This window comes from Choloepus didactylus, chromosome 9 (assembly GCF_015220235.1).
Source record: "Choloepus didactylus isolate mChoDid1 chromosome 9, mChoDid1.pri, whole genome shotgun sequence".
Taxonomy (NCBI): Eukaryota; Metazoa; Chordata; class Mammalia; order Pilosa; family Megalonychidae; genus Choloepus; species Choloepus didactylus.
This window is the reverse complement of record NC_051315.1, coordinates 101,173,671-101,200,557: the sequence shown is the minus strand read 5'-3', so window position 1 is coordinate 101,200,557 and position 26,887 is coordinate 101,173,671. Positions and strand designations below refer to the sequence as shown.

The window sequence follows — 26,887 nt, the reverse complement described above, 5'->3', positions numbered from 1 at the left end:
CTGAAAAAAAATGATTATTTTGCTTTTAGTTAAAGAATATTATCACTTTAAAGATATCGTTCTATTATATTCGGGACTCCATTGTTTCTGATGAAAAGACAGTCAAATTTTTTCCCCTGAATATAATGTGTTCTCTCCTTTTTAAAATTTTCTCTTTAATTTTCAGCAGCTTCCCTATCATGTGTCTGTGCATAGTTTTTTTTTTATTTATCCTACTTCAGTTTTGCTGAATTTCTTGGATCTGTGGTTTGATTTAGTTCATCCATTTTAGAAAATCCTTGGCCATTGTCTCTTCAAATATTTATTTTGTCCCATTCTTTCTCTTTACCTCAAATTTCATATATGTTAGATGATTATATATTGTCTCACATATCTCAGATGTTCTGTTCAGTTCTTGTCATTCTTTTTTAATCCTAGCACTTCAGTGTGGATAATTTCTATTGCTTTCTCTTCAAGTTCATCAATCCTTTATTCTGTAGTGTCAGTGTACTGTTGAGCACATCAAATGAATTCTTCATTTTATTGCTCAGTTCTAGAATTTCATTTGGTTCTTTGTTAAAGTTTTCATTTCTCTGGTGAATTGATGAATTTCCCATCTATTCACACATTTCATGCACCTTTTTTTTTCAGTAAATCATCTAATATATTTATAATAGTTAAAAGTACTCATCTGCAAATTTCAACATCTGGATCATCTGTTTTTCTGTCTACTTCCTGATTTGGATCAAATTTTCCTTGTTATATAAGTATTATACAATATAGGCATTATATGTAATATTTATCCCTTGAGAAGGACAGGCCTCCTCCTTTATCAGGCTGGATGAATGGGGAGGCGGAGGTATTGTAATCTGTCCTGGTTTTATGTTTTGAGGGCAAAATCCAGAGTTTTCCTTCCACAGACCTTGGGGTGTGAGCACAGCAGCCTCCAGAGACCCTTCTTTGGGTTTTACTCCATCTGGCAGCTTTCCAAGTCACAGAAGCACTCTTGCTGCTTTTCAAACCATCCACTAGTTTTGCTCTGCAGCTCTACCCTGGGCTTTCTACATCTCAAGAGATTTCACTCCACCCTGATGCTCTGTCCTCAGTCTTGAGCTAGCTACTACTTGCTCTAGATGAAGGCCCTTTGTGCCCTGGAGGGATCTTTCTCTGTTCTCCTTTAGCAGACTGCAGCCTTGACCTTAATGAAGCCTGTGTAGCTCACAGGAATGTTTCAGATTTCCTACCTTTCCCTTGGCATATGGGCTGCAGCAGATTTGCACTTGGTGAAGGACCCATATGTCCAAAGGGATGTCTCTCAATTCCTCTGTTCTGCCCCATGCCTTCAGCTAACTGCTGCCTTTCATTGTAGAGGAGCCCCAGACACATCTTCTGGGATTTCTCTTAGCCCTTCTGCACTGCTCCCAGCCTTTGGCATACTGCCTCCTTGAACTCAGTGAAAGCCCCATGGGAAATAATTGGATGGCAGATGGTATCTTAGAATCCTTGGAATTCTAAGCCCCTACTCCAGCTCTTGTCTGTTAAAAGTTGGATTAAAAGTTTGGTTGTTTTCTTTTTATCCCATTCTATGGCTTGATTCCTCTCCTGCTGCAACCCAAGGGATGTATGCAGCCATAAGTCTTTCATTTTTTTATATCATAGGAAGGGCTTGCCCATTTCCAGAATTTGGTTCATTTAGATTTCATTTCTTTGCATCCTAAGCTCACTGACGGGTTTTTACAAATTACTGATTTTGCATCTATCCAACTTATTATCACAATTGTCTACATCCTGACTAGAAGCAGAAGTCTTTGCCTCTAGTTTCTTTTTTTAAAATATTATTTGCTACATATTATTTTCTGTTAATAAGATATTAAAACTTGTTATGGGAAATATTTGCATAATGTTTAAAATACAAAATAGAGGAGGAAAAAAATCTCCTACATTATCTCCAACCAAAAAGAAACATTGTTTATACTTCATGTATTTCTTCCCGTTCTATTTCTAGCCATCATTTCCTACTGTTTTAAGTATCTACATTCCCAATTTACATACGAGCTAATTACCTAATTTATTTATTCAGGGTGGACTGTATTCTGCATCCTCATAAAATTCATTCACACACCAACTTAACTTGTTGATTCCAAGCATCGTATGCATATATTACCATGCATTTTTATTTGAGGTCTAAGTGATGTGAATTTAAGCTTGAACTTTAAAACTATCATGCATAAATTAAAAGTAACCATCTGGAAGTTTCCAGTTTATATATGATTACTATACCGGAAACAGCACTGATGTGAAATCAGGAGATACGGGCTCTGCTTGAGAACCTGTCAACAATGAACTGAGTCACTCTGAGCAACACTTAATCTCTGGTTCTGAGTTTATGCACATCTGTAAAATTAAGGTATTGTGCTGGAAGACCTATAGAGTAACCCTTATTCCTTGTTAATTCTACAACTCTGATCTTTCATATACTAATGAAATTACCACTGGCAAATATTATGAGATGGAAAACATCTCTAAAATACAAAGGTCCTCCAGAAAGATAAAGTGTAGCTAGCTATTCATAGATAACCAAGAAGAAATTATAAATCATTTTGCTGGAGACATATATATATATATATATCATAATAAAATGTAATATATACATGCATACACATGTATATTTATAAGAATATATGTGTATATCTCAGGTTGTTGGCAGAATTCAGTTTCTTGCATTTGTAGGACTCAAGTCCCTGATTCCTTGCTGGCTATCAGCTGAGAGCTGGTCCCACCTTCCAGAGGCCACTTGCATTCCATGGTTCACGGACACCTTCCTCCATTTTCAAGGGCAGCCAAGGCAGGTCGAGTCTTTCCCGAACTCTGCATCTCTCCACCACTCTCCCCTCTGCCACATCTCTCTGAATGACTCTTCAGTCTTCCTTCCATTTTTAAGTACCCATATGATTACATTAGGTCCACCTGGATAATCTGGGGTAATCTCCCTATTTTAAGGTCTGTAACCTTAATTCCATCTCCAAAATTCCTTTTGTCACGTAACATAACATACTCAAGCATAACACGAGGGACATCTCTGGGGGACCATTATTCTGCCTTTCACAAAAACTATTAGCTCTCAATTTTTAGTTAACCAAGTATACTAACTATAGCTAACATAAGGAAAATACAAGAATGCTTCAGATACCTGGTTAAGGAAAGGTTCTGGATTCCAACCCTGCTTTTATCTTTTAAGATCTCTGTGTCATAGAATAGATGGGTTTTTATGTATAATGGTTGATAATCAAGAACTGCATAAAAAACATTTTTCTCTTTTCCCATAGAGGCTCACAGACACAAAAATACCATTACCTTTCCTAAGCTGATATCTGGCTGCAGAAAGCGAAGGCATTCTGAATAATTGGCCCATGTTTTATTTAAATTGTGCACAAAATCCCATGTGCCATTGGTGTTACAGTGTCGGAAAGCAACTCCTATAAAGACATGAAGAAATATGTTGAGATTGCTTAGCAAAAAAAAGACAAGTAAATTTTTGTTTCAAATTAATCATTTCAGAAAAATTCAATACCTTTATGATTGAAGTCATAAATATAAGGAGGGCATGGGACAGCCGATATTTTCCCCGCTATTCCTCTGGGCCAACAAATGAGTCCATCCCATTCTGGGAAACAATTTCCCTCTGGTGAGGAAAAAAGTTAAAAAAGCAAGCAAACAAATAAAAATGTAGTTGGAACTAGAGAAAAAATGCATTCAAAAACACAAAATTTCAGGTCTCTACCTGTGGCAAAATGTAAAACAAACTGGCAGTTTTACAAACTAGAATAAGGTAGATGTGATGCAAATGTCCCAAAATTCACTTGCTCAGTCTCATCCAAGGCCCAGTCAATATGAACATTTTATTTGCATAAACTATTTGAATTATTCCACATACATAAGCTGTAAGAGTTATAGTAATTAGTATATTAGAAGTATTAGCAGTCATTGTGAACAACTTCTGTAGTAAAGTTCTTCAGACTATCAGTTCTACCTTTTTACCCTAAATTTTTAAAAATCGTGGTTAAAGAACACAACACATAATACAGAGTTTCATGAGTTTAAGCTTCAAGATTTGGGTTTGCCTTTTTACAAATAATTTTAAGTAATTTCTCTGGGCCTAACACTCATCACAAGCAAAATTCTCATAAGCTGTACTTTCAAGACATATCCAGAGCCCTAACACTTACACCTCCATTGCCACCACCAATGGGGCCGGGTCATCCCCAGTCTGAAAAACTACCATAACCTCTCACCTGGTCTCCTGATTCCATCTTTGCCCTCCTTCCATTTATTCTCAGAACCTTAGCTCAGAACCCTCCAGGGCTCCCCATCTCACATGAGTAAAAGCCAGTCTTCAGGACACACGTAGGTCCCTCCTGGTCTGCCCTCGCTTCCCCGGTTTATCTCCCTCACCTCATCTCCTGCTCTCCCTCTTATCCGCAACTGTGGTCCTGCTTACTCTTCCTTGAATTCAATGTGATTCCCTGAGATAACCTCCAGGCTTATTTCCTTACCTCTTCAGATTTTACTCAAGTGTCAACTTCTGAATATGGTTTTTCAGTCTCAAACTACATCCTCAAATTTTTCACTTGCTCTCTCATTTCCTTCAAATATTAAATAAATGCTATTTTATTGTTGTTTTCTTAAGCCACAAGGTTTAAAAAACCTTTGGGTAGGGATGTTGGTCTGTCTGTTTCATGCTTCAGCCACCTGCCTGGAAAAGCACCTGGCACACGACAGGGACTTACAACAGCTCAGCCAGTGTCCACACCCTGTGCTCTTAAGGCCTCCTTCCCATTTGTGCTATATTGAACTGGCAAGAAGAGAGCACACCAGCAGTTCCCAAAGAGAGTCCACTTCTGATGAGTGCTGTATTTGTTCTCTATTGCTACAGTAACAAATTGCCACAAACATAGTAGCTTAAAATAACACAAATTTCTTATCTCAGTTTCTGTAGGTCAGAAGTTCAGTGGACTCAGCTGGATCTCAGCTTAGCATCTCACAGGGTGGAAATCAAGGAATCGGCAGGGCTGCCTTCCTTTCTAGAGGCTGTTTTCTTGCTCAGTCGGGTTGTTGGCAGAATTCGGTTTCTTGCATTTGTAAGACTGAAGCCCCTGATTCCTTGCTGGCTGTCAGCTGAGAGCTGGTCCCACCTTCCAGAGGCCATTTGCATTCCATGGTTCACAGACCCCTTCCTCCATTTTCAAGGGCAGCCAAGGCAGGTCAAGTCTTTTTCAGACTCTGCATCACTCCACCGCTCTCCCCTCTGCCACATCTCTCTGAATGATCCTTCCCAACTTCCTTCCGTTTTTAAGTACCCATATGATTACATTGGGTCCACCTGGATAATCCAGGGTAATCTCCCTATTTTAAGGTCTGTAAGCTTAATTCCATCTCCAAAGTCCCTTTTGTCACGTAACGTAACATACTCAAGCATAACACAAGGGACATCTCTGGGGGACCATTATTCTGCCTTTCACAAATACTACAGCTCTCAATTTTTTAGTTATCAATTACACTACCTATAGCTGAGGGGGATTGTGCAAGCTAATGTTCATGATGTCAATTTTTAATACATTTTTTATTGTGAAATATATATACAGAATAGTGATAATTTTCAGAGTATGGTTTAACAAGTAGCTGGAGAGCAAATTTCAAAGAATGTTATGGGTTACAGTTCCACAATTTCAGTTATTTCCTTACTGTGAAATACAACATATATGCAGAAAGGTGATAACTTTCAAAGTACGATTTAACAAGTAGTTACAGGTAATTCCAAAGAATGTTATGGGTTACAGTTCCACTGTTTCAGTTATTTCCTTCTTGTGAAATATAACGTAAATACAGAAAGGTGATAAGTTTCAAAGTACAATTTAACAAGTACTTGGTGTCAATTTGTTTTTTGTTGTTGTTGTTCTTTTTTACTTTAATTGCTCTTCTTCACCTCAATTACCACTCTCGCCATTTCCGTGTGCCTGCCGAGGGCTCGGGACACTGAGCACACTGGGGAGGGGAGGGGATCCGCCCGGCCCGGCCCAGCCCCACAAGTCTCCTTCTCCTCCTGCGCCGCCTACCTGGAAGACTCCAGAACCAAGGCCGAGGCCCCCGGAAATGCAGGCAGCGACCCGAGAGCGCAGCCCAGGCTGCTTCCTCCCCCCGCGGACCCCCGCGCCGCCCACACCCGGAAGCCGGGCCGCGCGGCCTGTTGGGAGTCTGTTTTGTTTTTGATACTCAACCAAACAGAACCTCATCTCAACACTGCTCTGTAAGCGAATGCAGCATAAACCTGAATTTCTTTTTAGTATTCACCATATCACATGGAAACAAGCACTTTATCTGCTTTGTGGATTACTGAAGCAATAAGAAAAGAAAATGCTTTCCCTTGCCCACAAGGTTCTTACAGAAGAGAACATTTTCTTGGAAACAGCCTCACTTTTGCCCATATAATGAAAGCCAGGGCTCCATATATCACAAAGACCCAGGATCTCATCACACTGGCTCCTGTCTCTGGTGCACAACTTTACCTGTCTCTCTTTTCACAATTATCTGATTTTTTGTTGCTGTTTCCTTCCTGTATATGCCATGTAATGAATCAATCTCTCCCATCAACTTTGCCCTACACACTTTTCTATATTTTGATTAGCCTTCCATACTGCTTCCCAGCCACTCCACTATGTCTTAACAGGTTACATGTCTTTATTCATATGAGCTGTTCAGTCCTTTACCTGACATCTGTTCTGCCATCTACAGAACTTGGACCTGGGCACACATTCTTGTTTTCCTGTGACCTAGTTGTGACCTAGTTGTCCCTCTAAAATGTATGCTGCAATTCATGTGCTATTTTCTGAAAAGAGTTAGTTGCATGATAGAATAAGATCTTCATATAAGTATTAAATCTAATGACTGGTCCATTCTGTAATTATGTAATTTAAAAACTGACATGGGGAAAAATCTGACGACTTTTTCCCTCGTGCTCTAGAAGGGAGTTTTCAAGTTCCTCACAAGATTCCACCCCATGCATGTACCCACACGTGCCCAAATTCAAGGAAGCCAACACTCCCCCAAAACAATGTTTCTGTAGCTTATGCTCCTTTTCAGCCATAGTTTCATTTCTCTGGTGGTCTTTGACAAGAAATAAATACTCACAAAAGGCTGAAAATATTGAGGAAGCCAGGACCTTGTACAGATAATAGTTATCTTAATTACCATCTTCTCTTTGATCATCATTTCACAACCTATGTGAGTAAATGCTTTCATTATTTGGCAAGACTATAATTAATTGCCTAATGACTCACCAATCTCCCTTTATAAATTAGTACCATTAATTATAATCCCCATAGTCTTTTGTGTGTGCCAAGACAAACTAATTACTACTAAAGCTTGTCAAACCATGATATTTTGACAGAACAATTTAAAATTTGGAGAATCCGACTTTGCTCCTTTTCAGTTCTTCGGTTACATACTTGGAAAGGGATCAATAATATTTTTGTTTTCCTATTTTAAATAACTGAATAGTTTTATAAGTAGCTATTTGAATTTACATTCTCATTTTTTTCTTTCAGAAACATTAGGAGAATTTTTACTTTCTTCTTATTTTAAATTTTTTTCAGAAAGAAAAGACAGAATATTATAAACCCACCATCTAGAAGTAACAGCCTTCAATGATTTACCATACTTACATCCTCTAATTTATTTTTTGCTGTGGCATTTTAAAGTAAATATCAGACAGCATAACACCTCAATAGATATTTGTACATACATCTCTCAATCTTAGAAGAATTTAAAAACTGCAAAGACTTTTAATTAGTGAGTTCAAATATCATTTCAGTTTTTTATAATTATAAAGAAATTTTGAGTCAACTTACAAATAATTAGACATTTTCAATGAAAGGTAGGCCAACATTTGGCAAGATTTAATTCTATCTTTGCATGGAGAAGGATCTCAAAAACAAGTGTCTTTTCTCTCTTAATATTTATCTTCATGTTTCACATGATTCATTTCTTCACAAATTATAGATGTTATATACATTCACATTTAGTCAATTTATTATTTTATGTATAATTTGTGTGGCATGTGACTGATTCACACTTGCTTGCCTCTGCCCATCTATTCTTTCTGTCTGGAATGCCTCTTTCTTCCTTCTCTACACATCTAACTCCTACTCATCCTTTAGTTTCAAGATGAAGTGATTATTTTTGCAGGAAGCCTTGTCTGGTCCCTCCCTGATGAATTAGTAGTTAAACTTCCATGGCATACTGAAAGGTGTCTACTTCCCTTACAAGTTCATCAGCTCCACAGGGCAAGTACTGAATCTTAGTCATTTTTTCAAGTGCCTAGTACAGTAGCAACATACCATGAGCACATAATATTTGTTTTACCATTAAAGGGAAACTGAATATGATAATGTTGAACCAGATAATCTCTGAGATATCTTTCAGCTCAAACTTTTATGAGTCATCATAGAAAATAATTAATTCAGCCCTTGAGATAATAATCCCTACAAATTCCTCCATAGTGATGCTCCTACTTAGTAGTTCTGCATGTGTGAGATATTGACAAAAGCATTCTTTAGAGAGTAACATGGGGGATTCCCTTTTCTGGCTAATTAGTTAGCCACGCAGAGAATTCCCAACTAGTACAACCCACAACACCTAGAAAGCCTAGATTAATATAAAGTAATCAATACGAGGCCAGAAGTTATTCCATAAGGTCAGCAAGCACTGCATTTGGGGCTTGCTCTGGAGGCTTCTACTGATATGATGTCTTAGAACTTGGATTTTTATGGTATTTGGGCAAAAAAAGATGAAGTCTCAGGCCTTATCGGTGTGGGAAATTGGTTTGGAAGCCCCTATATTAAGTAAAGACCCCCTATGTGTGGTGTGAGCTAAATTTAGTTTAAAGTAGACTTAGAATTCGGCACCTTACAGAAGCAAACACAAATTTTCTCTGAGGGATATGCTTTAAACAAGGACCTCATTAGTTCCTTATCACAGCTCATTAAATACATGAAGAAATAAGTCACCATGCGTTTTATTCAGCATTGGCCAGCAACGTCTGTGAATTATCAAAGGCAGAATATAAAATATGTTTAAGAAAAAAAAAGAAGAAATTGAAATAATAGTAAAGGTACAGACACTACCAAAATTGAACATGAAGTTTCAGAAAATGAAAAATTTAATAATTGAAATGAACTTAATTGATAGGTTAAATGGTTGTTAGAAAAAGATGAAGAGAGAATTGATATACTGGAAAGTAGGTTTGAAGAAACTACCAAAACTGCAGTAGAAAAGAAAAGAAAAAATATATAGGACATGGAGACACAGAGGATAGTATGAGAAGGTTCCAATTTACCTACATGAAGTCCCAGAAAGAGAATAGAGAGAATGAGGGAAAGCAAATTTTCCAAGGCAAAATAGCTGAAACATTTCCAGCATGAATAAAGAAACAGATACTTAGGTTCAGGAAATCCAATGAATCTGTACCCGGGTACAGAGTGAAATGGCAGAACATCAAAGTCAAAGTGAAGCTCTTAAAATGATCCAGAGAGAAAAACTAATCATTAACAAAATCTGAAAACTGATTTATCAACAAAAGCAATGAAAGTTGGAAAAAAATGAAATAACATTTTCAGGTACTAAAAGTAAATAATTTTCAACCAAGGATCATATGTCCAGAAAAAGTATCTTTCAAGATTGAGACTGAAATACATTTTTAGACAAACAAAAATAGAGAGTTCACTATAAATAGGTTCTAACAAAGAAATCCTAAAAAGACATACTTCAGGAATGTGCTGGTTTAGCAATATTATGTCCCCCAGAAAAGCCATACTCTTTAATGCAATCTTGTGGGGACAGACTGATTAGTCTGTTGATTAGAATGGAACCTCTGATTGAATTATTTCCATGGAGGTGTGGGCCTCACCCATTCAAGGTGGGTCTTAATTAAATCACACTGGAGTCCTGTAAGAGAGCTCACAGACAGATGGGGCTCAGAGCAGCTGAGAAAGACCTTTGGAGAGATGCTTGGGAGCTGACAGAGCTGCTCAGAGAGGCTTGCTGATGCTAAGAGATGCTTGGAGTTGCAGAAAGAAGGACATTTGGTGATGCTAAGCTAGGAGATGAAGCCCAAAGTCTGCCCCAGAGAAGCTGAGAGAGGACTCCCAGATGCCTAGAGAGAAAGCCACTGGAATCAGAAGCTGAAAGCAACACAAGCCAGGAGCAAAGGATCAGCAGACGTCAGCCATGTGCCTTCTCAGCTAATAGAGGTGTTCCGGATGCCATTGGCCATTCTTCAGTGAAGGTATCCTCTTATTGATGCCTTAGTTTGGACATGTTTATGGCCATAGAACTGTAAATTTGTAACCTAATAAATCCCCTTTATAAAAGCCAATCCATTTCTGGTATTTTGCCTAACAGCAGCACTAGCAAACCAGAACAAGGAAGAAGGAAAATTATCTCAGAATGCAAGTATGAGCTGTAAGATAGAATAGTGAGCAAAGAAAATAATAAGCATTTGAGTACTCTTAAGCAAATATTGACTGCACATTTTATGTTTAAATAATAATATAAAATTAAGGTAAAACTAAAATCCTATATGACAATAGCATATAATTTGAGAAGAAATTAAAATATCCCAAATCCTTATTTTATTTGGAAGGGGGAGAATTTATTGATTAACTTTAAACTTTCAAAATTAAATAAACATGAAAAATTTCTAGGATAACCACTAAACAAATCGAATATGACTTACATTCTCACAACTACTAGCAGAGGAAAAGAGTCTCAATCAATCCAATAGAAACTAAAAGGCAGGATGAGGCAGGAGGGGAATAGAAGGGAATCATAGGAAAAGTTGGTGAAATAGAAAACCCAAATAAGATGGTAGAATAAAATTCAAATTTTGTATATTAGTAATCATAGTTAATATAATTGGGCTAAATTCTTCAGTTAAAAGACAAAGATTATCATAATGAATAAAAATGCAAGGTCCACGTATGTGCTGCATATAAAAGATACTCCAGAAACATAAGAATACAGAAAAGTTGAATAAATGGTGGGGAAAAGATATGAAAGACAAAGTACAACCAGGAGAAATCCAGTGTTATTAAATACTATTAAATTTAATACAATAGTTTTATATTATATACATTATTTAATATTCAAATCAAAAGTTTACTAGACATTAAGAGGGTTGCTTCATACTGACAAAGGTTTAATTTGCCAGGAGGTATAACATTTATATATACCTAATAACATAGCTTCAAAATACATGAAGCAAAAATTTCAAAACTTCAATGAAATATTGAAAAATTCACCATCACAGTGGGAGATTTTAAGACATATGTCTCAGGAAAGAATAGGGCAAGCAGATGAAAAAAATGATTACAGATAAAGGATATATGAACAGCACAACTAATAAGCTTGACCTAGTGGACAATATAAAACACTGAAATCAGCAACTGGAGAATGCACCTTCTTTTGAAGACCACATTGAACACTTATCAAAATTTACCACAATATAAGCCATCAAGTCTCAACACACTTTTTAAAAATCAGTATCATGCAGACTACATACTCTGATCATAATCAATCAAGAAATTAATCACAAAAAATGTTTTAATATTTGAGACTAGAATGCAGCAGATATCAAACTGCATATTTTATTATGGAGGCATGGCTTTAGGAAAATTATCTGCTACATTCAAATTGTTGGAAATTTAGAGAGCTCAGTAAGTAGCACCCTCCTTCCCACTTGAATTTGGAACTAACTGAGAGGATTTACATGAGTCAGGCATGTTCTCTGCAAGCAGACAGACCCCAAAAGAGGCCTGAGGAGGGGCTGATATGCACAGGCCCAGCTGCTATTCCCAAATTCACTGATCAGGCAAGTCACTCCTTCCATAAGGACAGAAGAGCACGTGGGGTAAAGAGATGAAAAGAGCATTATTCTACTACACACCCCTCCACCTGGAAACAGGAACTGTCTGATAAGGACCTCTCTAACACTAAATCAGGGGGGATATTTGCAATCTTTTTGAGGACTGGGATGGGGTGAGAGGGGTAGGCCACAATCTTCTTAGCATCTTTACCTCCCTCCTGGAGCTGGGCTGTGATGTTGAGTTCACACTGGACTTTAGCTTTCAGCACGAGGACAATCTGCTCCTCTATAGTAATGGTGCCATCAGCATCCAACTGTACAAATGAACAAAATACAAACAACAAATAGAAAAAAACATTCTCATCATTTTAAAATTATCTTTTAATAAACTGAAATTAAAGTTTTGATATCAAGCTATCTGAAATAGTCCTTTACTTGAATTAAAATTAAAAATCTGTCAGCGTATAAGATTGGAGAATAATTTTACTTTTCCCTGATTAGCCTAAAGAAAAAAATTTTATGCAAGAAAATAGGAAGAAAGATTTAATATAATTCAATAATTATATTACATGATACATTTAGAAAAGTATAATAAGCAGATTGAAATTTTCCTGGAATGCTATGAAGACCCAATAGTTTATTAATTCTCTTGCAATATGTGACTTCATTTGTGACATTTAGAAAGCAATGGAATGGAAGACTGCAAATATAACTCTAACAAAATAGTACCAGTGAAAGCTTGGGCAACTCATTTAACATCTTTGGGCTTCAGTTTACTCATCTATGAAATAAAAGACAGTCTATAATTACCCTTTTGCCTTAACACCCTCTTTCTGTAAAGGTGAGATACGCACCAACATATCTATTATCCATTAATCAAAATTTTTAAAATACTTTTTAAGTAAAAAAATTCATGTGGTTGGTATTATAGTAAAGACTTTCATTTTCAAATCTTTTTTCTTCAAGCAAAATCTCATGAGAAAACTATATATTAAAAATATACGTATATAATAGCAGAACTGTTCTGGCTGAAGCCTAAGGGAAGGTGACTGCAGAATAACACTGTCACCAATTTGAACCTTCCCTTATCCCTGAACCTGCTCTGAAAGACCACAGGGTTTCTCAAACCTTTATCTGAAAATCACTTTTAATAGAAATACAAAGAGGTACAGTAGCATTTTATAAGACCCCAACTCAAAAAATTCTTTCTAAAATGAATAAATTTCTACTCATAGAGAAATGTCCCAAACCACAGTTTGTCCCTCATTTAAATAAAGAGACTGATGAATTAGATAGATGAATAGATAGATATAGATTAAAGATAGAGATAGATTAGATAGAAAGTAGAAAGAGAGATGATAGAGAAAGAAAGAAAGAAAGAAAGAAAGAAAGAAAGAAAGAAAGAAAGAAAGAAAAAGAAAGAAAGAAAGAAAAGAAAAGAAAGACAAGCTAATGGAGGAGAAAGAAGACAGGAACAGAGGAAGGAAGGAAGAAGGAAGGAAGAGGAAGGAAGGACTGCCTTTTTTTTATTTAGTCTTTTTGGTTCTTCTTCCTGGACGGGAGGAAGGATATGCAAATAAAGGTGTGTGACTTGCGATGGTGTTCTGGCATACTCATCTTCCTCTCTGTGCATTTGCTCATGAACAGAGTTCTCTCCCAACCTAGCTTAAGACCACTCATTTCAGTGAAGCCTTCCTTGCACTTTATGCCCCTAACCTGACCCTCTAACTTCAACTCATCCCCCCCAAATGAGCAAGTTTATCATGTTTATTTATTTTCGTTTTTAGTATATATTATGCTATGCAATACAAGATATTACTATATGTACTATTATTAACTTTGAAAATATTTCTATAATATACCGCTGTTTTCTCATCTAGCCTCTGAGCTCCTTTAAAGAAATGTTGCTGGGTGCCTTTCCACCCATTCCCACCCAGGGCAGGTTTCTAACAAACAAAAAGTGCTTGATAAATGTTTGCTGGATGGAGTCACCTAGGCTTGCCTTCAACACCACTAGTAATGGAAAGGAAATTGTATTATCAGAAAACTTTAAGCTCAACCAAATATATTTCAAAATGTGAAAAAAATATGCACAAGGTGTTTATTCAAAGACTTGTGCTTGGACCACTTGAATCTGATGCCTGTGTAAAATGTAGATTCCTAGGCTGCACACCAGACCCAGTGAATCACAATTTACTTCTGGAGGCAGAGACTGATAATCCTCATGTTTCGCAGGAATCCCTGGTGATTCTAGTGCTTACTTTAATGAGTTTGAGAACCAATATATTCAAAGATACAGGTGAGAGTGAAGATCATTCTGCCAGTCAGAGTTCAACCAGAGGAGTAGAATTACTAAAAAATTAAGAGACACTATAGAGGGAGATAGAGCTAGAATAAAGTATGTTACAGAGATTTGACCAAATGTAATTTTGGGAATTGGTTAAACAGTCTCTGGAAGCTTCTGTTTTTGTTTCTGACACTGGAGCTTGAAATCCACAGGTCAGACAGTTGAAAAGAGAAGATGATTGTAAAGTGGAGAGCAAGAACATTCTGGAACCATAAGCATGAGCTAGAACCCATAGGGACACAGGAACCCATGTTAATTCTCAGTGCTTCCAACCTTGATGTGGGTGTCCTGCAGGAATAGCTTGTGCCCTTCATGCTGGACCTAAATACACACTTGGCCCAGGAGTCAGAGAAACTAGAGGACCCAGGGAAAGCTGTAGCAGTTGTAGGCTTCACTGCTGTCCCACACCAAGGAGATGAGCTAGCAGGTAAGTAACAATGTATGCAAGATACAAAAGTGCCTGCCTTTGTCTTCTGAGTCACTATTTTAAAAATAAATAAAGGTGGCTGCTTTACTTCTGCTCTCCAACTGTCATGGGGGAAGAAAGAAAACAACATCTCTTTTGGCTCAGCCTACCCAGAAACATAGAAGGAAGGGAATTCTGAGAAATATAGTTTAACCTAACCAAGGTGACACATGGCACCCACACACATTCCTTTAAACTATATTTAATTTTCAAAAAGGACAACATCAAAGTCATGTTTCCATAATATAATTCATTTGGTACCAAGAGTGGTTCCAGAGGAACAAAATCCTAAGGAGAAAAAAATCTGTATTTGTTATTTACAGCTGTGTAACAAATTACCCCAAAACTCTATGGCTTAAAGCAACAAATATAAATTATCTCATAGCTTAGGAGAAACTTAGCTAGGAGGCTCTGGCTCAGAGTCTCTCTTGGGATTGCAGTCAAGACCTTAGCCAGGGATGAAGTCACCTGAAGACTTGACTGTTGGCTGGAAGATTCACTTCCAAGATGGCTCCCTCACATGGCCATTGGCAGAAGGCCTTAGTTCCTCTATGATTGTTGGGAGGAGGCCTCACTTCTTCACCACAAGGTTCTCTCCATATGGAGGCTGGAAGGTCTTTAGGACATGGCAGCTGGCTTCTCCTGAGTGAGGGATCCCAGAAAGAAAGCAAGAAGAAGCCACAAAGCCTTTTATGGCCTACACTCAGAAGTCACTCATGGTCAGTTCTACCATATTCTATTTGTTAAAAGCTAGTCACCAACTCTCAATCAATGGGGGAGGAAGTACTCTCCACCTCTTTAAGGGAGGTTTCAAAAAATTTGTAGATGTATTTTTAAACAACCACAATCTACTTTATAGAAAAAGAATGTGAAATATTCTGTTTTCTGTAGACTTATTAATAATAACAAGGACCAGAAATTTGCATTTCTTTTTACTGTTAGGGATTTAGAGATTCTTAAATCAAATGAGATAAAACCTATGAATTTACATAAATTACATTCTCCAAATAATACAGTCCTTTGCAAATCCCAAATCTTTAATTTCAGGCTGCAAGTATACTTACTCTCCAGAACCATTCTTTAAGGAAAGTGGCAAAATAAGCCTTTTTATGCTGTATCTAAGACATTATGGACTGAACATTAGAAATACAAAGATGTCTACATCATGGGCCACAGGTAATAAACCTAGAGATAATTGGTAATTATGATTGTAAATGACACATAAAATTACAGACTTGTAGTTTAAACTGAAAGGGAAGATACAGAAAGAAAATCCATCATAAGAATTGGATTTAACATTAAAGAAAATGCTGTATTCCTGAAAAGTATGAGCTTACTATTTTCTAACATATTTTATAGAACATAATATAACTTACACAGAATATCACATAGAATAGCTCAGTAAACAGCCAAGTATCAGTTTTGGAGATCTCTAGATTGTATTCATGGCTCAATGCCCAAATTTATTTTCATGATATTTGTGAAAGGAAAGAGAAAGCAAAAACTAATTTTGTGGATCAGGATATATATAAGAATTTAGCTATCAGGTTAACACAGCCAAGATTCTGAGACAGTAGCTATACTGAAAATGAGCCATAAAATCTCACATACCAAAAAGAGAGAATGAAATGTAACAGATGAATCATCTGAGTGGGCATGGCAGAAAATTTTTACTCCTTTCTATTCATTCTCTAGAAATAAGCAACATTTGGTGTTTGCTTTTTCTTGCTCTTTTGGGGGTGGGGGGGGTTAAATAGTTACTTTCTTTTACTTCAATCCTAGAAAACACCAGGTAAGCTGCAAACAAGTTGCAGAACTATAAATTTGATTCAGAGAAATCTGACCTCAATTATCAAGCAGGAACATTTCAAACCACCCCCTTGTACCATTTTTACTTGAACATATTCATTTGTGTTTCCTTTTGCGCAGAGGCAGCCTTATTTTGGGGATAAACTTTTCAGAATCATAAGCAGCCTATAAACTATAGCTTCTAGATATATGTTGTTCTAAATATGTGGCTAGTTTAACCAAGAGCAAGTTGATTATGATATGCTAATTCATGATCTATGAAGTTGATCTTCAATCATTTCAAAGGAGAGCAAGAAAATGCTTGCCTTTTATACTGTTTTCTCTTCTTCCTTTGTTATAGACACAAGTGTTCTTTACCATAGAATGGCATTACTATGATGCATACTTAAAACAGTTTTCATACTCAACATCCATACTGCAAAACAACAATTGCATCCAAACCAAAACATTAAATTTATAACAAAGGGTGTTAATATTTTTTCCTGAGTGACCATTTATGATTTGAAATAAAATGTTGTATTTCAATCTATCACAAACTTGGCAGCTAAGAGAAGCCCTAATATGATAATGTATGTTTTATTGAACATTCCCAAAGTTGTCATTATAGATGTCAATTCTTAGTCAGAATCTATAGATCCTCAAAATTACAATATTCACATTTATTCCATCTTCAAGTAGACATGAAACCATAAATCAGATATACCTAAAAAGAAACATTCTGGAACATCCATTTTTGGGATGCTGGAGTAGATTTACATTTTCTTATTCCTCCCTTTAAGTACAACTAAAAACTATGGACTATTTATGTAAATAAAACATAAGATACTGACAGGATGTAGTGAAGAAAACAGACTGGCTAGAGATATGGGGACCTAAGGGATGACTCAGTAGTGAGTTCCTTGTATTTTCTTTTTGCTTCATATATCCTTGATTTGAAGTTGAAGAAGCTGGCAACTCAAAAACACCAATTGGCACAGATCAAAAAAAGCCTCAAGGAAAGCTTCTTCCTAGTCAAGGACCAAGGAAGAGGCAGCCCAGCAAGACAGAAAACTTATAGACAGTAATCCCTCTACCCCTGTCAAATAACCCAGAAAAAACAAATGCAACCCACCTCAACCACACGAGCAAAGGCCAAGTGGAGTGCCTGGATTTCTACCCTTGTGAGGTGGTAAAGAGTTACCTCACTGTAGTGGTTTTAGAGAAAGAAAAGTAGGTAGTGGGTACATTCATCCCTGCTGGCCTGTGATAATGCTCCCTAAAGCCCCCACCCCACCTGAGGTGTCAGTGGGGATGATATGGGAAGCCTGAACTTCCACCACTAACCATCAGTAACAAGGTATCCTCCACCTCACCACTGGGGTGGTGTCAGAGGAGACCCGGTGAGAAGTCAGACAAGCAGTAACAATAACTTCATCACTGTAATGTCAGCAGAAACTTCATGGGAGCATAACTCATACCCTCACCCAACAGTAGCAATAAATCCCACTCCTCGGGTATCAACAGAGCATGACTGGGGAACACTGGCTTCTACCTCCACTGAGCAGTAGCCAGCTTGCATCCCCACTTCTCTAGCCAGAGCCATTAAATAAGATCCAGACACTCATAATACAATATGATAATGTCCAGGTTTCTATGAAAAATCACTTGTCATGCAAGTGAAGATCTTAAATTGAAAGAAAAAGCAAATTGATAGATGCCGACTTCAATATGACAGAGATGTTAGAATTATCTGGAAAAGTTTTTAAAGCATGATAAAAGCATCTCAGTGAACAATTATAAACACACCCAAAACAAATGAAGACATAAAAAGCCTCAGCAAAGAAACTGAAGATATAAAGAAGAAAAAAATGGAAATTTCAGAACTGAAAAATACAAATTAAAAGCTCCTTAGTTTAGCTCAATGGCAGAATGCAGGAAACAGAAAAGAATAAAGAAAATTAAATCTAGAAGAATAGAAATTACCCGATGTGAACAACAGGGTAAAAAAGAGACTAAAAAAATATAGAGCCTCAGGGACCCATGGAACTGTAACACAAGACCTAACATTTGAACACTTGGAGTCCCAGAAGAAGAGAAAGACAGCAGGCTGAACAGTAGTTGAAGGAATAATGGTTGAAAATGTTCTAAATTTGGGAAAAGACATAAACTTATCTATTCAAGAAATGAAGTGGAAAAAAAAAAAAAAAAAAAAAAGAAATGAAGTGACCCCAAAAAGATAATAATTGAAATGGCAAATGATTTCTCATGAGAAAGTACTGAAAGAAAAAGCTGTCAGCAGAGAATCTTATACCCAGTGAAAATATCTTTCAGGAAAGAAGTGAAAACCAAGAAATTCTCAGATGGAAGGAAAACCAAGAGAATTTGTAACTAGCAGACCTAAAGGAATGTCTAAGGGAAGTTCTATAACTGAAAAGGAAATGAGAAAAGAAGAAATCTTGGACTATCAGGAAGGAGAAAAGAATATAATAAGTAAAAATATGATTAAATACAGTAACTTTTCCTTTTCCTCTTGAGTTTTCAAAATTATATTTGACAGTTGAAGCAAAAATTAAACAGTTTGATGTGGCTCTAAATACATGAAGAGGAAATGCTTAAGAAAATTACATTATAAATGGGAGAGGGTAAAGGTACGTAAAGGGAGGTAAGGTTTCTATACTTCATCTGAACTAGTAAAATGATGGCACCAGTAGACTGTGATGTTGTGAACATATAATGTAATATCCCACCCATGAGGGAAGCAGCATCAAAAGGCCTGATCCCTGCCTGGGGGATGACTGCAGACTGGGGCAGCTACAGGGAACCTCCACTCCAAATACAGAGGGGAACACAGTCCAACACTGAGACAGATATAGGTTGGTGAATTGAGAGCACAGGAACTCTGCAGTTTAAGCCTGCCCAGTCATGTACCACTGGGTTCCATCAGTTAAACAGCTTTTGAAGATCAATAAGTAACTAAAGACCACCATCTACTGGGGAGGCCGGAAAGTGCAGAGGAAAAGAACGGCTTTCTGGAGCCTCTCCAGATCCTATCCCAGGTCCATCAGAGGGGGTCTACATCCCCTGTACAGGTACCACACCTTTTTTTGTCTGGGGATACTGATAATCCAACCAAAGCAATGAAGGTCTCCACCTTTCTGTATATACCTTGTATTGCATAACAGGGAAGGGACTGAGACAGTAGAACTATAACCCATAACAATTTTTGAAATTACCTATATAACTGCTTATCGAGTTATACATAAAGAGTTGACAGCTATTGTGGACCGGAAGATGGTGATTAGGAGAGACAGGGCAAAAAAACATTTCTGTGAAAAATACTAGATAAAAGACAGAAAGTGACTCAGAACCCCAGTTCTGTGATGCAGCAGCTGGACAAGGTCTGCTAAATCCACAGGGACCGTGCATCGGGTGAAACCAAGAGTCTCCGTTCTGAAATGAGTGAGTGAGCCTGCTGAATAACAGGCAGCCACGCTGACATCTGGGAAAACTGTGAGTTGCTGTTTGGTGTCAGACTAGCTTAAAAAACCCAAAAGCGGCTGCAGATATGGCAGCAAGAACTGCACAGTGAAGAGTGGAGGGAACTGTGTCCCACAACCTGTGGGCATGCCTCAACATCTGGCATGGACGATAGCCTTTCATGCACCCGCCGCTAATTGTCTCAGAGCTGGGAAGGCAGAGGTTAGCCAAAAGGGGAAATAACCATGCCCCATACAGCCATCTTCCTGGCATACTGGAAATGCTCCTGCCTGGTGCCGGCGCTGCATCCCAGAACTGCACCAAAAAACCCAGTGCGACAGGAAATGTTTCCAGCAACATGCGCACATGCCCCAATATCTGACAGGGACGATCGCCTTTTGTGCACCTGCAGCTAATTGTCCCGGAGCTAGGAAGGCGGAGGGGTGGGGAAAAGGAGGGAAATTAACATGCCCCATACAGCCATTCTTTCAGCAGGCTAGGAATGCCCCTACATGGCCCTGCAACCCAGAACTTCCCTAGGGGGATGGTGCTCACTTGTGACATACCACAGCCTTCCCTCAGCAGAGGCCCTAGGAGGACACGGCTTGGAAGAGGGACCCACTTGGAAGTCCCAGGGACCATACGCCAATACCAAAGACTTGTGAGACAGCAGCAGAGAAAAACCGTGGCAAGACTGAAATGAAGGTTTAGACTCTTGCAACAGCTTTAAATCCCTAGGAACACCTGGGAGGTTTGATTATTAAAGTGGCCCTCCCTCCCTAATTCCTCAGACACACGCCCTACATTCAGGGTGGGCAGCACTAACTACACATGCAAACTTGGTGCACCAAATGGGCCCCCATAAGATTCAAACCCCCATTCACCACAAAGACAAAGTTGGGGAGAACTGGCTTGAAGGGAATAGGTGGCTCGCAGATGCCATATGCTGATTAGTTAGTGAAAGTGTACACCACCAAGCTGTAGATCTGACAAATTAGAGATAATGTCATTAAGATGTCAATTCTACCCAAACTCATCTACAGATTCAATGCAATCCCAATCAAAATTCCAACAACCTACTTTGCAGACTTGGAAAAGCTAGTTATCAAATTTATTTGGAAAGGGAAGATGCCTTGAATTGCTAAAACACTCTGAAAAAGAAAATGAAGTGGGAGGACTTTCACTTTCTGACTTTGAAGCTTATCATAAAACCACAGTAGTCAAAACAGCATGGTACTGGCACAAAGATAAGCATATTGATCAATGGAATCGAATTGAGAATTCAGAGATAGACCCCCAGATCTACAGCCGACTGATCTTTGATAAGGCCCCCAAAGCCACTGAACTGGGACATAACAGTCTTTTCAACAAATGGGGCTGGGAGAGTTGGATATCCATATCCAAAAGAATGAAAGAGGATCCCTACCTCACACCCTACACAAAAATTAACTTAAAGTGGATGAAAGACCTCAGTATAAAAGACAGTACCATAAAACTCCTAGAAGATAATGTAGGGAAACATCTTTAAGACCTTGTATTAGGTGGTCACTTCCTAGACCTTAAACCCAAAACACAAGCAACAAAAGAAAAAACAGATATATGGGAACTCCTGAAACTTAGAAGTTTCTGTACCTCAAAGGAATTTTTCAAAAAAGGTGAAGAGGCAGCCAACTCAATGGGAAAAAATTTGGGGGAACCATGTATCCGACAAAAGACTGATATCTTGCATATATAAAGAAATCCTACAAATCAATGACAATAGTACAGACAGCCCAATTATAAAATGGGCAAAAGACATGAAAAGACAGTTCTTTGAAGAGGAAATACAAATGGCCAAAAAACACATGAAAAAATGTTCAGCTTCACTAGCTATTAGAGAGATGCAAATTAAGTCCATAACGAGATACCCTCTCACACCAATTAGAATGGCTGCCATTAAACAAACAGGAAACTACAAATGCTGGAGAGGATGTGGAGAAACTGGGACTCTTATTCATTGTTGGTGGGACTGTATAATGGTTCAGCCACTCTGGAAGACTGTTTAGCAGTTCCTTAGAAAACTTAGAAACTGGAAGATCTGAAAGCAGTGACATGAACAGATATCTGCACGCCAATGTTCATAGAAGCATTATTCACAATTACTAAGAGATGGAAACAACCCAAATGTCCTTCAACAGATGAGTGGACAAATAAAATGTGGTATGTACACAAAATGGAATACTACACAGCAGTAAGAAGGAACGATGTCGTGAAACATTTGACAACATGGATGAACCTTGAAGACATAATGCTGAGTGAAATAAGCCAGGCACAAAAAGAGAAACATTATATGCTACCACTAATGTGAACATTGAAAAATATAAAATAAATGGTTTACAATGTAGAATGTAGGGGACTTAGTGATAGAGAGCAATTAGTGAAGGGGGAATGATAACCTAATAAGAACAGATAACCTATTGACGGTAAATTTGACAGTCTGGGAATGCCCAGGAATGACTATGTTTTGTTAATTTCTGGTGGGTATGGTAGGAACAAGTTCACAGAAATGTTGCTATATAAGGCTATTTTCTTGGGGTAGAGTAGGAACGTGTTGGAAGTAAAGTAGCTATTTTAGGTTAGTTGTCTTTTTCTTATTCCCTTGTTTTGGTTTGTTTGTAATGTTTTTTTATTGTATGTTTGAAATGTTTTTTTATTGTATGTTTTTTTTAATTTTTTTTTTTTGATATAGTTAAAAAAAAAACAATGAAAAAATATGCAGAGCCCTCCTGAGGAGCTGGGGGAGAATGTAAGGGTGTTGGGCTTTCCTACCTCGATGGTTGCTGATGTGCTCACTGACATTGGAGACTGGCAGTTTGATGGGCTGAGCCCTCTATCATGGGACTTGCCCTTAGGAAGACTGGTACTACAAAGGAGAGGCTAGGCCTGCTTATAATTGTGCCTAAAGTCTCCCCGTGAATGCCTCTTTGTTGCTCCGATGTGGCCCTCTCTCTCTCTAGCTAAGCCAACTTAGCAGGTGAAATTACTGCCCTCCCCCAATGTGGGATCTGACATCCAGGGGTGTAAATCTCCCTGGCAATGTGGAATATGACTCCTGGGGAGGAATCTAGACCCAGCATTGTAGGATGAAGAACATCTTCTTGACCAAAAAGGGGATGTGAAATGAAATGAAATAAGTTTCAGTGGCTGAGAGACCCCAAAAGGAGCCAAGAGGTCACTCTGGTGGGCACTCTTAGGCACAATACAGATAACCCTTTTTAGGTTTTATGAATTGGAATAGCTAACAGTAAATACCTGAAACTATCAAACTACAACCCAGAACCCTTGAATCTTGAAGATGATTGTATAACAATGTAGCTTATGAAAGGTAACAATGTGATTGGGAAAGCCATGTGGCTCACACTCCCCTTTGTCCAGTGTATGGAGGGATGAGTAGAAAACATGAAAAAAAAAAAAAAAAAACTAAAGGAATAATGTGGGGTACAATTTGGGTGTTCTGTTTTTACTCTTGTTTTTTTTTTCTTGCATTCACTTTTTCTGGTACAAGGAAAATGTTTAAAAAAATTGATTCGGGTAATTAATGAACAACTATATGATGGTAATGTGATCAATGGATTATATACTTTGGATGATTGTATGGTACGTGAATAAGTCTTAACAAAAAAAAAGAGTTGACACCTTTCTGTGTGTTATATTTTACAATAATGGAAATGGCTAAAGTTGTGGAACTGTTAACAATAGAGAGGTATACAGAGAAAATGCACCTGTTGCAAACTATAGATTATAATTAACAGTAACATCTTAATAGTCCTTTATCAACAGTAACAAATGTACTGTACCAATAAGGAGTCAATAATGGGAGGGGGGATAGGAGGTATGGGATGTCTTGGGTTTTTCTTATTTTTATTTCTTTTTCTGGAATAATGAAAAGTTCTAAAATTGATCATGGTGGTGAGGGCACAACTATGTGATGATACTATGAGCCACTGATTGTATATTTTGGATGGATTTATGCTGTGTGAATGTATCTCAATAAAACTGCATTAAAAAAAAACAGAACTCTCCAGGCCAAGAGAACTTTCCTGAAGAATTCTAGCAAATATTTTAAAAAGAATTAATACAAATCCTGTAAAATGTCTTCCAGATAATAAAAAAGCAGGGAACAGTTCCCAGTTTATTTTACAAAGCTAGTATTACTCAGACACCAAACCCAGAAAAAAACAGCACAAAAAGAAAACCACAGCTTACTATCTTCATGAAGATAGATGCAAATATCCTTAACAAAATATTAGCAAATAGAATTTAGTCACATATACATAAAATTACACATCATGACCATTCCAGGGATGTAAGGCTGATTCAACATTTGAAGATCAATGCATGAAATGCACCATATTAATAAGCTAAAGAAGGAAGAGTATATGATCATATAAATTGATGCAGAAAAATCATTTGAAAAGATTCAACACCCATTCATGATAAAAACTAAAAAAAAATAGAAAGGAAGGGGAAGGTGATAGCTAATTTCATGTGTCAGTGTGGCTAGGTTATGGTGTCCAGTTGTTCGGTCAAGCAAACACTGGCCTGATTGTCACTGTGAGGGTACTTCTTAGATGGGTTTAAATCATTAGTCAGTTGATTGCTGATTACATCTATAATTAACAAAGGAGACTGCATTCAGCAATGAGAGGAGTCTCCTCATCCAATCAGTTGGAGGCCTTAAAGGGGCAACTGACAATTTCAGCAGTCAGAATTCATGGGGAATTCAATTTAACTTTCATCAGAGTTTCCAACTTGTGACTTCTTCTGGGCAATTCAATATTACCTTCACTAAGTTTCCAGCTTGCAACCTGCCTTATGGGATTTGACTTGCTAATTGTCATGGTTATATGAGCTAATTCATATCATAAATAAACAAATCTATATATATTATATATTTATATATAAATTATATATTTATATTTTAATTATATATAAATTTTATATTTATATTTTAATTATATATAAATTATATATTTATATGTTAGATATATAAAATATTAATATATATAAAGAGATTGATTTATTTATATCAATATATACCTTGTCAGTTCTATTTCTCTGGAGAACCCTAATACAGGGAACTTCTTCAACTTGATAAAGAGCAACTACCAAAAAACCTACAGCTAACATACTTAATGGTGAGATGGAATGCTTTTACACTAAGACCAGGAATAAGGCAAAGTTGTCCATTCTCACCACTCTTATTCAACAAAGTGCTGGAAGTTCTAGCCAGTTCAATAAGACAACAAATGGAAAAGAAATGCATACAGATTAGAAAGGAAGAGATAAAATTGTCCCCTATTTGCAGATTATATGATGATCTAAATAGAAAATCTAAAAATAAATCTACAAAAAAATACTAGAATTAATATATTCAGTAAAGTTGCAAGATAAGAGATAAAAATACAAAAATTCTATTTCTATGTACTAGCAATGAACACATGGACACAAAAATTAAAACTACAATACCATTTAAAATCACTAAAAATAAAACAGAAATACTTAGTTATAAACCAACAAAACACATACATAACTTCTAAGCTCAAAACTACACAATGCTAGAGACAGAAGAAGATGGCGGCATAGAGAGGAGTGGAAGTTATTTAGTTCCCCTGGAACAGCTAATAAACAACCAGGAACAACTAGTAAATAATCTGGGGGCAATCATGACTTCACACATCATACACCAGCCTGGATTGGGAGAAATGCCTGAGATCGCAGTATAGAATCTGTAAGTAAAAACTGCAGATCTGAGCTGGGAGCCCCTCCCCCCACAGCATGAACTGCAAAGCCTCGCTGTGCTAGAGAGCAGCACTCTCTGAACTAGCAAATATACCTCAGCCCAGCTTCAACTCAGGTTTTAATTAACAAATGTGGACTGCTCAATACAAACTAGGAATCCCCAACAAGCAGACAGGCTTTTAGTGACAGCTGACCTTGGAGAGCCAGAGGACCTCTCTGGGAGGGAGAGGGAGCCCAGAGGACCAGGTGCTATCACTGGCCAATGGTGAAACTGAGGGGGGCCACAGACCAGCCCTGAAGGGGGGCTTTCTGTCCCTTTTTCAGCTCAACAGAGAAAGCATCAGCCATTTTCAGTTCCCAGCACTCTGACCCAGACAAGGGTGAAGACAGCAGAGTCAGAGAGACTATTCAAATGTAAATGACCTCTCCCTGGGGGGTGTATCTTCCCTAAGAGGAAGAAGGTGGTGCCAAGCTCTATGACCCACCTTCCATTCAGAACCAGACCCCAGAGCCTAGGGGAAAACAGCCACAGGCCACATCTCCTTACAACAGTCAGGAGTGACAGGATGACAAGTGCCACCTTCTGGGCAGAAGAGCACAGCAGCTTGAGGCATCACAGGGTGTGCCAAACCTCTAAGACCCACCCTCAGGGAAACCATATAATATTGCCTCCTGCTGAGACCTGAGCCCATTCTGGTCTGGGAAAACCTGATTGGGGTAACCAAGGAAACCAGATGCCTAGACAACAGAAAACTACAACCACTAAGAAAAATGAAGTTATGGCCCAAAGGAACAAACTTACACTTCAACTGAGATAAAGGAATTGAAACAACTAATGCTGAATCAATTCTAAAAGCTTAGGGAAAATATGGCAAAAGAGAAGAAGCGTATAATGAAAATACTGGGAGTACATAAGGTAGAAATTGAAAGTTCAAAAAAACAACTGGCAGAATCTAAGGAAATGAAAGGCACAACACAAGAGATGAAAGACACAATGGAGACATACAACAGCAGATCTCAAGAGGCAGAAGAAAACACTCAGGAACTAGATAACAAGGCACCTGAAAGCCTACACACAAAAGAACAGACAGGGAAAAGAATGGAAAAATATGAGTAACATCTCAGGGAACTG

General features: G+C 37.7%; 1 protein-coding gene across 1 annotated transcript in view; it reads right to left on the bottom strand.

Moving 5' to 3' along the window:
* PTH2R (parathyroid hormone 2 receptor) overlaps positions 1–26,887 on the bottom strand; it is a 114,176-nt gene that overhangs the window by 68,352 nt on the left and 18,937 nt on the right. The window contains exons 2-4 of the mRNA XM_037850365.1: positions 12,108–12,210; positions 3,551–3,661; positions 3,334–3,455 (exon numbers count right to left, since the gene is read on the bottom strand). Of these exons, the coding sequence (XP_037706293.1) occupies positions 3,334–3,455; positions 3,551–3,661; positions 12,108–12,210 (336 nt within the window). The remainder of the gene's footprint in view (positions 1–3,333; positions 3,456–3,550; positions 3,662–12,107; positions 12,211–26,887) is intronic.